A 13,628-nucleotide genomic window follows, 5' to 3' on the forward strand; every position below is an offset into this window, starting at 1 on the left:
AAAATAAACATGGATCCTAGCTGCAAAGTTTGCACAAAAAAAAAAAGTTAATGAAAACAAATGACTAGAGGAAACAATGTGAACTAGCATAAAGCTGTGATGACAAACATAATTCCCTGCTGTGAGAAAATCTCACTTATCACTTGTGAAAATGACAACATCTGCTTCTAGTGAGTGATATGAATAAATCAACACTTATTTTTATCATATTGTTTGCTTTAATATCTGTTTGTTCTTACAGATGCAACATTGATTCCCCCTGAGAACCACATAAAACATTAAAGCTACAATTTACCAATGCTACATGCACTATTGTTTTTCAGTTTATTGCCAACACATTAGTTGTGATGATTCTAATGACTCCAAAAAAGGAACACAAATGATGATAGTAAAAACATTTTAATGTCCAAATGTATTTCTTGATGGCTTTACAGACATTAATATTCATCGAGTTTAAGCTTTGGAGAGTTGTGGGGTTTTTCTTCCCACTGAATTGTATTAATCACCACAACTGTTTATAAGTGAGTTTTATATTCTATTAAACATTGCACTCTTAGACTTTGATAGGAATTTTCAAATCTTTTGAAAGCTTTCAGTTTATGGTAGCAGTTTGATTATTTTAATATAGAGGCTATCAACACAAAAGATTGGCACGTCAAAACCCAGCAGGAGACAATTTATAGCTTAATAACAATAGTAACAATAATAATTTCATTTGCAAAGCACTTTACAAGCTTGAGCTCAAAGTGTTTTCCAGCGTTGTCTGGTTGTGAGACACAACCTATGTTTGAGGTAAGGCGAGTAAGCTAGCGTAGCAAAACTGCAGGACACCATGCTAGAATTCATAGGTCTGTGGTGGTTTGGTTGAGTTAGTTTGTGTTAGTTTACAACAAGCTTACAATTGTGTAGGGTGGGTAGTACTATATAAAGGGGTAGTACAATATAAATAATAAACAGCAAACCTCAATTTTGACTCAATTATGAGTGAAGTCAAAGGCGTGCTAATGGTAGCTACCTAGCGAGTTAGCTGTAGAATAACTTACAACATGTTTAATCTGACTGGCCACGGTGTAGGTGTAAAGTTAGGCGCCTATTTGTATGTGTAATAGGTGCATGCGCTCAGGAGAATGTGTGTCAATCTGATCTAAATGAGCTAATTTTGTTGCAAAGACACTAATGGTAAGGTGAGAGACTATAGGGAGTTACAGAAACAGTGAAAAGGAACTCATTTGTGAAAAGAAAGACTGAACAGAGAGCTGTAAATGAGCAACAGAGGGAGGTAAAGAAAGGAAAATAGAGTTAGTTCTAGATTAATAGGAAGGAAAGTATTGTGGGATGCTAATGGCAGTGTTTTGAAGCCTGAGTCGACATGGTAACGGTCTAAGCACAGTGGGTCATTCACTTAACATGCGCGCACACACACACACACACCAACAAATGCACATTTATTTCGTACTGTCGGGGGGAAATGAGCCCTTATCTGGAGCTGTGGAGATAAGCAGAGGCAGTGGGCCACTCTGCTAGCTGCCATTTTAGCTCCGGACTCACATGTCTCCACACACACACACACACACACACACACACACACACACACACACACACACACGCAAGGCTGTCTTCACACTCTCTGATATAAAAGCTAAAACAATATAAATATACAGTGGGAATATTGATATTCAGAAAATGTAGCATAGCCATATTATACAATATCACATTGTTGTGATATTGCAGAGAGGTTATTTAATTTCATTTTGACTTACTTCTCTCTCTGCGCCTTTCGTTCCTCTCCCTCATTTATTTATGTTTGCATGTTGGTCTATGAAATGGAAGAATATGAGATAAATATGTGAGAGGGAATTAAAGGATTTAGCTTTTATTAACATCTAGTGGTGACCAAGAAATTACAGCAACGTTGACAGTTCTCTGCACAACTCACAGTAGCCTATAATGAATATAAAGGTAATATTTTCTGAGAAGGATGAATGGGTTCAGTAAAGCCGACATCCAAGAGAAACATTCAGTGAAGAGATAATTTATCAAAATTCTGAAAGAAAATTGCTTGTAATATGGCTGCTGACTCCAAGTGTCTATATATATATATATATATATATATATATATATATATATATATATATACACACACACACCCTCCTCAGACCATCATTCCTATCAGTATTAACATTTTATTCACCACATTCATTGTAGAGATACACAAATGCAGCCACATTTCAAATAAAAGCATAACACAACACTGACAAAGAATTAGACATTAAAGTGCTCTTTAAGTAATTACTTAAGAATTGATAGTGTAAATAAAGAGGAATAATCCCAAATTGCCCTTTAAAATGATCTGTGTGCTACATGCACAGTTGAACTACGAAAATGCTCTTCACCACATAGAGCGGATGTTTACAAAGAGCATTTTGGAAAACAATCTCAACACGTACCTTTCTCCACCTTCAGAAACTGGGCTTAACAATAAAGCAAATCTCAGTTGCTTGCAAAGTGTTGTTTAGTCATCATTAAGTCATACCATTCAAAACCCCCAATGTATCATGGTCAATCCATATTGAGAGTGGGAGAATCAAATTATTTGTGCCTGTAATGCATAATGTGTGTGCATTAGTTTGTGTTTGTGCCTGTCTGTCTGTAAATGACTGAGTGTCGTCACAAGCGTTTGCTATACAGCTGCAAACAAAGCCGGCCTGCCCCTGATTGATAGCCCCTGTGATTACTGTAGTGCTTGACTATGTTGATTAATGTGTGTCTCCTCAACTTAGTGACTTATGTTTAACGCTGTGGGAAATGCACTGCAACCTCCCTTCATCACAGGCCATTGCAGGATGTTCATTGTCGAATCTTCTTTATTATTCATCTTATTCTCTTTTCACAATCGCAGTCTCAAAAGTGCAGTCTCAACTTCAAACACTGAGGCCAAAAACAGATTTATTATATATATATATATATATATATATATATATATATATATATTATTGCCGGAGCAACAGGCATTAGTGGCTGACAGAGTTTTCAAAGTAGTCTTTTATAGGAACACTTGTTTTATTAACACAGTCCAGGGGAATCAATATTAAGTGCCTTGCTTAAGGGTGAAATGGCAGAAGGCTATGTTAATAGTTGTCTTTCAGACTCAGTACAGAAAACACTATTAAACACTGTTTTTGACTCATTATCTGCACATCTTATCAGAGTACAGTACACTGACTTTAAATATAAGGGTTGGGGCTCAGTGCCATACAGCTAAACAGCTCAGTACAAGCCTGAGATACAATGGGCTGTCGCAGGTGTGTTTGCTGAGGTTCACTTACTTACTGGATATTTGACTGTTTTTACTTTTTCCTAAGGGCTTTGCCACAAATAATCCCCACTATCAAAAGACCGGGTCAAGATTTCAAGAAATAAACAGCTGAATAGGCTGATAGGGGAGCACACACTGCTCTACAACACAATTTCAATTTGCGTTTGTCATGCCTTATTTATCTACACTTCCCCTGATCCCACTCAAGAAGTCTGGTTTCACTACTGTTTCTCTGTCACAAAACTAAACTGATATGTAACAGTGTTGTCATTCCAGTCCAGTTTTTTATTGATTTAGATTCCAAGGTACTTTTATGAGTCCGTGCTTTTCAATTCTTCATCAAAGACAACAAGGACAGGGGGCCGTCTATTCCTCTTGTACAAGCGCCCTCTGTTAGTCTTCTGTAAAAAATAGTAGTGAAGACTGCATGTCTAGCTGGAAATTATACAGTAAATTCATAGTGTTAAATTCCATAATGCGAAAAAATATTCTTAATACCTTTCATTCAATTCCTTTAAAGTCTTATTTACATATTTGAGTCTGGACAGACATGAATTTAAACTGCAACTTGTGTAGAAGAGGAATACAACCGCAAGGTGGTAATTCTAATGTAGTTTGTTGTATTGGACTTATTCTGTGTGTACAACAGGTGCTGGAAAAGAGGCAAGCATTCCCTCAAAGTATCTTTTGCAAATCTACATTCTTTTAGTGTGCCAACCTTAGTGTTCATATCACGTTTGTCACTTGCTTGTTACTGAAGGACAGACAAGAGACAACACAGGCATAATGTATGTGTGCATGTGTTGCACTCATGCCCCTGCATGTGTGGCTTGTTTTTGTGTGCCTGTGTGCATGTGTGTTTGTGATTGTGTGTGAGTGTGGGCCTCTTTGCTAATGTACTCTTTTGTTTATTTGTTTCTGGTAAGCTTATATCACAGTATAATTATGAAAATCAACAGTGTTCCAGTGTTGAGATCCACACCGTTTTTTTAATGTAATTTAACCTGTTAACCTAGTAGTAGACGCTCGATGCTGATCAAAAGTCTCTAAAATACTGTTACTGTTTCTGTTCCTACAGGTGTTTGTTGAGTTTGTGTGCATACACAGTAGAATTTCTTTCCTGCAGGTGTATGAGTATGAATTTGAAGCCTCCCTGTACTATTGGCCTCTCTTGGTGGCTGCACCCCTAATGTTATATTGATTATACACACTCACGTTTTACCAGCACTTAGACAGCTGCTGTGCTGTAAATTCACCCTTTACAGTGTCTTTCATCATCGCTGCTCACCATGTATCAGTATCTTGTTTGTCTGTTCTGTTATCCCTATCTCTCCCTGTCTCTCTTTTCCTCTCTTCCTTAAAGCTGTTCATGTTATCTCTTGCCTTTTAATGTCTCTGTCTCTTGTTTGTGTGTCCTTAATATGTTTCTCACTTTACATCCACCCCCTTTATCATATTTGTAAGTTTACGACTGTCGGCACACCAACACTCAGAAAACTGAGAGGGAGAGGGAGGGAGAGGGGGAGAGAGAGAGAGAGAGAGAGAGAGAGAGAGAGAGAGAGAGAGAGAGAGAGAGAGAGAGAGAGAGAGAGAGAGAGAGAGAGAGAAGGCTGGACACACTGATCAAGGGCTATATTGACATTAGGACAGCAGTGGTTTTTCTGTGTTATAAAATAAAGGTTAGTGGACTCATCTTCTGAGAAACACAAGATTACAAATGCATCTGTTTTCTATCCAATTAAGAAAGAACAAAAAGAGAGGATACAGATTTTGTGTGTGTAGAAGGGAGGTCAGACTCAAATTCTAGCTCCACATCTCCCCCTCCAGGCTGAAACAAGGATAATATGTCAGAAATACTACCTGGCCGTGTCTGTGGGTGTTACATAAATGCAGATAGAAAAGCAGTGTCTTTGAAATCACAGCAATGTTTTAATGATGATTAGAATAATACATAATAAGGAATATAAGGATATACTGGAGAGTAGGTGCAAAAAAAGCTAAAAGAGTCAGAGAGATGTCAGCCAGTCTGTGCATGCCTACTCGGTCAAATAAGTGAAAACCCCTGTGTGAGTGGACCAAAGCTCTGCAGGAAGAGGATTAAAATGGAAATAATACCCTGCCCAGAACATAGCTTTTTAAAGGCCCTGAACATCTACACTGATGTTTTGATTAAACTTTAGCTCAAGTTGAAGTTTGTCAGTGCTCAATTACGAGAGGCTACCAAATTTGGTGCAACAGGACAGTTAGTAATATGTCAATCAAGCACATCCACACAGGCCTGAGAAGAGGTATAATAAGGCAAAATAAATACACCGATCAGACAGAACATTATGACTACCAGAGCTCCCCGGGTCAGCCTTCGCTCCCCACGTGCAACAATGAGCCTTGGACCAATTTTGATAGGTACTGACCACTGCAGACCGGGAACACCCCACAAGAGCTGCAGTTTTGGAGATGCTCTGACCCAGTCGTCTAGCCAATTTGGCCCTTGTCAAAGCTTGCTTAAATTCTCACTCTCATTTTTCACATTTTGCTTCTAACACATATACCCCCCCTGTCATTTCATTTTCATTTAATTTCACCTGTCAGTGGTCATAATGTAATGGCTAATCTGTGTATAAACACCTGTAAGGGTCTGCCATGGGTTTATAGGATGTTTAATTAAACACCAAATTTCTATGAATGTGTAAATGGGGGAAAGGCAATTAAGTTGTTACTCTTTCCCAGCTGCCTTCAGTACTGTCATCATACTGTTGTACAGTAGTTGACAACAGGCTTCTAATGGAAAAACCTGCTCTTGACACCGCAAGGGAAAGTAATCCTACCATAGGAGTTTAACTGTCGTCTTTTATTCCGTCAACAATATTTCAAACAGGATATGAAATGTTAACTAAATGGCAGGGTGTAAAAAAGAAACCAGTTTAGCTAAGCTTTATTGTAAGTAATGGTCCCAAAAGGGAATTGATCAGAATTGGCAGAGAATCGCACATTCAACAGTAACTTCAGGCTTTAGAAAAATGGATTATCCCATATTTCCCTCTGCAGTATGCCCTCTGCTTCTCTGGTGTGTTTGTGTTTTCTTCTAAGCACAAATCATGCCGTGCAATTTTGTGTGTATCACAGTAGGAGTGTGTGGTTGTGTGGGTTTGTCTCTGGATAGCAGACAGCTAAATCACTTCTTTTTTTCCTACAGCCTCTCTCTCTACAGAAAAAGCAGGCTAGTTTGATCTTTGAAGCTAAAAAACAATATTTTATTGAAAGCAGAGGGCAGCACATAGATTAAGAAAATATGGTTAGGGACTTAAATAATGTGGTCTGGGGGAATAGACTGGAAGTTTATGATGCAATTTGATAGACATACAAGTCTGGGTTATATTTATAAAGCACTCTGAATTAAATTAAATCACCATCCTTTTCACAGGCACAGTACATAGTTAACCAGGGATAAACCTTTATAAATTGCAGATAATTTGACATACATATACAGTACAAAAGTGGGACGTGATGTAAATATCCTTTAACACTTCAGTTGTGTGTGTCTTAACATCTTTCTTCTGTTCTGACTTTTTATAGCAAACATGCTAATGTTAAATCAGTCATGCGCTTTTATTGTTTTTAAATTTTGTGCATGTACTTGGCTCTTTTCCTCTCTACAGCCTATCGCTCGACATACCCAACCTGGTGTCCACGATGTCTGCTAATCTAACTTATTGTGTGTTTGTGTGTGTGCACATTTCAGCTGGCAACGTGGGACCCAGTCCACGGCTTGAACGGCACGCTGACAGACAGGAAATTGGAAAATAACATGAGGGGTGTGGTGCTTCGAGTTGTCACTGTTCTGGTGAGTAAAGCTGACCTCTGTGTTTTTTTTTTTATTATCCTGTGATTTCCAATTGACCATACATAAAAAAAAGACCTGTTTTAGTGTTTCCTGTTTGAAAATGATCCTGCAGTTCACCCAGAAGAATCAAAGACGGACTATTGTGACTAGCGCTGGCATGTCAGACTTAAACCTTTTGCTCTATTGTAAATCTGTCCTTTTGTCTAGTTTTCCGCCCGTCATTCAACTGTCTCTGTGGAGAATAGATGAAGAGAGGGACAGATTGAGAGCTTGTGTGAGGGAATGAAAATGGCAGACAAACATTTATGAGATGAAATGTTGAGGCGACAGAGGAGTCGGAGACGGTGAAACACAAATAAAATGTAACAAGGTGAGCTTACTAATGGGCTAAACTATCATTTCATTTGCTTCCATTCTGACATTTGATGGCTAGATGATAGACCATTGGAGTCTTGATGGTAGTGAGACTCCAGCTCTGTCTGTCTTGCCTGCAGCATCGATTCGAGTACATCCCATGAGGGCTTTAAAGATTCACTGCTGTAAATTCTTCATATCCCGTCTTTGAAGTGAGAAGCAGAGAAGAAAGAGATAATGCTAGACATCTATGCCTTTTTCTTTCTCTATGTTTTTTTTTTTCCATTCTTTGATTTTCATCATCCTTAAAAGGGTAAAAAAGAATATGGATTGTGTTTTGAATATCGCCCCTTTTTCCTATCATCAGTGTAGCGTCGCTCCTATGGGTGGTGTAACGTATGTGCACATTTATGTTCTGTGTTCTGTTGTTGTTTCTACACTTTACGTCCAGTACCTCTGGTTGTGACTGGTGCCTTGTGAGGACCTAAAGACATAAAGAAATAGAAATGTGTGAAATGTCCAGGATGTACTTTTTTTGAGAATCTTTGAAAGGCACATCATGATTGTACTTGTGTTCAAGTGTGCGTGCATGAGATTAAGTTTCTGAAGAGACCTTTGGAACAGATCACTCTGGGCTGTTTCTGCTCTGATGTAACAGTTTTTACTGTCTGTAAGGTGCAATGGTCTTATACAGTACCATCCACACACACACACACACACACACACACACACACACACACACACACACACACACATACCTATAAAAGAATGTGTTCATTCTATTCTATCAGCCAGACTGTTGAATAGTTATTGATTAGTTAATTGGTGATGCGATCATTCCACTATTACGGCCAATAACTCTCAGTCAATACAACTGATTAGCTGTATTGATTATTAAATGGATGTTACCAAGGAATGGCTACATCACTATAATTATGTGTTTATGTCCCTCTGCAGGCCTCAGTAGTGTAGGAATTTACAAATGTGATCGAAATTGATATTTTGCGACTGGTAAATTTAATTTGAAGCCTTTAAATGGTCACATGAAAATGATATGTTCTAGAAAGGAACATGGTTTTCTTTAGATCTAAGACTCTGAAGGTACAAAATCAGCCCATATATTAACACTCACTGACTTGTATATGTCCCCAATTTGGTTTGATTCATCTCAGCAGCTGATTTTTCATCTTTAGCTTAATTTTTCGAGGGTGCACCCACATTTCCCTGGTTCTACTCCACGTTTGTGAGTAATACGCTGTGAATGTAGCAACTGCAGCCCAAATATGCAGCCAAAGGCAGAAGGTGTCCCTTTTTAACTTGAGTTCACATTTTTTGGAGATAATGAAAGAGCGCTCACAGTGTTTTCCCCCAAATGAACCTAAAGTTTAAATTTTTTTTTTTTTTTAGGAACTACAGACAACTGCGAGGGGCTATAAGTCAAAGTGTCGTGAGGGTTGATGATAATTGATGAGATTTAATTCAGTTGATTTAGACATTTGGGTATTTTTTAAATTATGTTTACATGTATGTTTGACAGTAGTGTCTCTACTCTTGGTGCTGTTGGTAAAGTAATAGTCTATTAAAGCAGTTTATGTGCAGGTACTGACAATTTTTCCACAATAATCATTGTTTGTAGGACCGATGATTCTATTTGAATATAACTTGAAATTGTGGAAAGTTGTCCTGAAAAGTAGCAATTGGTTGTTTTCTGTTACACAGCTATCAAAGTTGTCCAAAACTATATATATATATATATATATATATATATATATATATATATATATTGCAATATTACTGGGAATGAGTCCCAGCAGAAAGAACAACAGGACATTTGAAGTTTTTACTCATTTTTAGATTTATTATATAGCAACAGTAGAGAGATGACAACTAGGCAAGTAGAGAAATGCAACTTATGTCCCATTTACATTGCGGTTCATGGTCTCTGTCTCAACTCCCAAGCCATGGGGATTTCCCCTGAAAAGTTTCAAAAAATCTGTTTTGCACCATCAACATAAATCGTAAGTCACACAGTTTAAGTTTTAGCTGTTGAGTCACAATATGCACTGCTTATATGTTTTTTGACACACATTCTCAGTCTTTATCAAACAGAGAGTGGGGGAAAATTCATTTTTATAACAATATGAAATCTAATCTTCTGCAGAGATTGGCAGGGCTTACATTTTTACACCAATTTCACAGACAAAGCCACAGAGTGTTTTGAAAATGCTCACTGCTGCAAATCACCACATGACATTCCCAGCATTCTCTCAGAGGACTCTTCAAATGCCATTACTTAGTCTTTGTGGAAAATTGATCTTCTTTGTCCCAATCATGTCTCCAAAAAACACCCGAGCAGCACTGAGACCACATGTGGTACTTCCAGTCAAGAGGAGACAGGGGATGAACTTGCTCCAAAGGAATTAGTGTAGAGGAAAGAGAGGAGGAGGAGGAAGAGGTAAATGAGAGATGGGAGCAATATCTGAAAGACAAAGAGGAGATGTAGGAGAAGGATTGCTGAATATAGAGGAATGTTAGATAATATTTCAGGGATGTGTTGTAGCCTCAATGGATGGATGGAAAGAGAAGAGGTGTCCTAGACATATGTTTAGGGAAAGCGGGAGACTTTGCGGTGTGGAAAGTTGCCAAATGGTGTATATCACATCTGGTGAGTGGCAGGGGAAAAAAAGAGACCGCAAAATAACAACACAGAGAGAAAAGGGACTGGGAGGGAAAAGGGACAGGAGAGACAGATTAGTGTCACAAAGCCAGACTACATCTCGCAAGGTAATTTTTCGTTACAAGATTTTAGTCTGGAAACCACTGACTGAGTATTGATTGAGCCCGGCAGCTCAAAGCCAGACCAACAAGTGAGCTATGGGAAGTGTTTAGAAGATTACATGACTCATTGCCTCTCAAAAGTCAAAACTTGGACAACTCTTTAAAACAGATTTTATAGAATAGAATAGCGTAGTTTTTTTTTATTTTTATTTTTTTACACTGAACATTTATTACAAAATGATTTGGCTAGATAGTTCCACAGAGATTTGACAATGTTTTCCCAACAGCCACCATGGTTTATAAGTTTAAAAAAATAAAGAAAGACCAGTGGCAGTCAGGTGTAGAAATGGTTCATGTTGATGTCTAAGTGAAGGAGAGAACTGGTATGTATTGTACAGCCAACTTGAAATGACATCTGTGTCAAACAACCTGTGCCCTTGTCAGAGAACAGTGAGCTAAGCTAAAATCGTGGGTTGCCTTTGAGACACTAGAAAGACATGAGGGGCTTTTATATATTCTGTTCTCCCAGTCCTTTACCTACCAAACATGCTTTCAGTACTTTCAAACACTCCCACCCACACACACACACACACCTACACAGAGTTGCACATGCAGAGTTTCTTGCCTTCTATTGATTTGCTGCTGCTATTGGTTATGTGTTAAATGGTTCGCTTGCAAGCTGTGGGTGGGCATGTGTGTGTGGATGCATGTGTGCAGCACTGGTATGTGTGCTTGTGTGTGTTTTCACTGTATACCACAGAGCCTGTTCACTTGGAACGCAGACTGGGCAGTAATCAATGCACAATAAGCTGAAATATCATTTGGAAATAGAGAGAAAATGGAAGAGGGATAAGTTGAATGTGTTTTGAAATGAAAATCTTTCTAGTTTTTTCAGGAAAAAATTTCAATCAATATGCTGTAGTGCCAAGTGAAACCAAAGTGAATACGTCTTTACTACTTCTTTTGTACTTTGTAAAACCTAAATTTCCTTCTTTAAAAGGCTATTTAATATGTCTTTGCTGCTGAACTGTTCTCATTTTTTTTCCTTTCATTGCTTGGTAAAGATATAACAGCACCCTAGTTTGTGTGATAGTTACCTAGCATATTGGATTCCTCTATACTCCTGTTGTCATACCCTTCAGATATAGAATGTGCAATGAAGAAGTGCCTGAATGTTCTCGAGCTCTTTGAGCTGGAAAATATTGTGTGTGTAATGTTATTGCATCCTCATGTGTATGCAGGCAAAATCGGTAATTTTAAAACCTTGATGTCTAGATTCTCTGCTCTGTTCATCAGTACTACATCAATTTGAAAAATTTCATTATAGCAGTGTGTAGCAGGTCTCGCTACAACCGTGAGTCTTGGCAGCACACAAACTCTCGAACCAGGTGGTTGGTACACATAACTTTTATTCAAGTCCCGCTGTTACCAACACAAACAACACTCCATCGGCTCCGCTACTCTGCAGCTCTCACTTTCAGTAGCATCTCCTTCCCAGGTCCAGCACACTACTGCAAGATAAAGGGTTAGAGTGATTAGGCAACGATTAGCAGCTGAGGTAATCAACTCACCTGGTGCTGCTCTCACAAGCCTTCCCCACACCTCTCTCTCCTGCAGCTGAGCACAAACTACACCCACCTCCACACTGTGTAATACATATTCTTATATGTAACATTCACCTTATAAGTGCATTTCAAACATTATAAGTGTGTTTGGTTGACTGTGTAATTGTCCCCCTGCACAACAGGGTCATCCATGTATACTCCACCATATTTATGTTTGTTTGTTAAGATTTAGAGTACCCACATAGGGAAGCAATCATGGGTACTTGGGGAGTAATTCAGTATGTATGGGTGTGTGTGTGTTAGCGGGTGTTCCTGCCTTGATTGATGGATGCTTGTGGTGAGAGAGGGACTTGGCATGCATGTCCACTCACTGCCTAATAGCTTATTGAACAGCAGCAGCTCGCAAGGATTAGAAACCACCAAGTTAATGCGTAGCATAGCCTGTGTGTGTGTGTGTGTGTGTGTGTGTGTGTGTGACCGTATGTGTGTGCTTAATGTGCAGCCAGTATCCAGTCAATATCACACAGGCCCTCATAAATCTGCAAGACATATTGGCCTAAAACATTTCACTCATCAATAGGGATTTATTAAAGAAGAGAGAGAAAAAAGGGGGGGGGGGGACAAGGGCTGAAGAGAAAACTCCTCAATGAAAAACTCAATCCAAGCACAGGAAATACAAGTAAACATCAGTATGGTTTTTCTCCTCTAAGGTGAGCTTCCTTCTAGTTTTCTGCTCTCCTTGTTAAAAAATACCCTGTTTCTTCTTGTGCTGGCTTCACTTAATTGTGTAAAATGTCAACATTGCTGGATGTCATTTAACCTCAACAGGAAGCTGCCCTTTAGATGCCATGGTTATATCGATAAACAAGGGGTACAGCCGTCCCAGCTGCATTTAAAAATGAACCAATAAAAAACAAATCTGCTGAATTGCATGGTGCGATTATTGATTTTCAACATTTTAATTCACTTGAAAATGTTAAATAGGTTAGGTTTTAAATAAATTATTAAACATGGTTCCCTCAGTGAATCAGAAGAAAGCTGAGTAGGGAAGTTTTGGAGCATAGCCAAGATATACCTAGGGTACATCTTGTTTTTCTCCTGGAATCCCAAACAGATAGTCCAAAAAAGAAAGGGCTTACTGTAGCAAAGAATTTAAACACATGGACAAATATTAAGTACGAGCATGTGTTTGCATCTGTTTTGGTACATTCGTCAGCATCTGGTTTGCCTTTACAGAAACAGCAGAAGGCAGAATTATTCATTATTTCTGGTCAGAATACTTTTTTCTACCCTATTGGTTAAAATAAAAATGTGCTATCAATGGTATTTTGTTTTCTGCAGTTGTATACCAGTAACTGCTCAATTAAGGCACTCTGTGGAGTTTTTGGCCACTAGAGGGCAATGTAGAGCAATGTTTAATGACTCATTTGTAATGGTGTCAGAGAATGTTCTGGTGTATCGTATTATACCAGGGATGCCACAAGAGAGGGGGATGTGATACATATTTCACCCACAGTGGTGAGATGTCACCCAGGCTGTGACATTTCACATGTCATGAGGGTCACAAATCCCATTTGCACTCTACTACACAGGATGGTAATGCATAGTGAGAGTTGAGGGCGGTAAGGTAGCTTTCAGAGATAGCAATGTGTCAGTGAAAGGGAAGAAGATTGTAAGCCAATGTAAAACCTGCAGGTCTTAAAACATAAAAGGCTTTGATTTTATTAGTGGCAGGAAATGTATTTAACCATCCAAGCTGTTTTTTACAATGTAG

The 13,628-nt window shown here is 38.6% G+C and overlaps 1 protein-coding gene across 6 annotated transcripts in view; it reads left to right on the plus strand.

Annotated features, from left to right (window-relative positions):
• grid2 (glutamate receptor, ionotropic, delta 2) overlaps positions 1-13,628 on the plus strand; it is a 463,092-nt gene that overhangs the window by 344,870 nt on the left and 104,594 nt on the right. For all 6 annotated transcript variants that reach the window (XR_007887378.1, XR_007887379.1, XM_051421450.1 and 3 more), the window contains exon 9: positions 7,056-7,157. Coding sequence is in view for 4 of the 6 variants with exons in the window: in XM_051421450.1 (XP_051277410.1) it covers positions 7,056-7,157 (102 nt within the window). In the remaining 2 variants the exon portion in view is untranslated. The remainder of the gene's footprint in view (positions 1-7,055; positions 7,158-13,628) is intronic.

This window comes from Dicentrarchus labrax, unplaced genomic scaffold (genome assembly GCF_905237075.1).
Source record: "Dicentrarchus labrax unplaced genomic scaffold, dlabrax2021, whole genome shotgun sequence".
Taxonomy (NCBI): Eukaryota; Metazoa; Chordata; class Actinopteri; family Moronidae; genus Dicentrarchus; species Dicentrarchus labrax.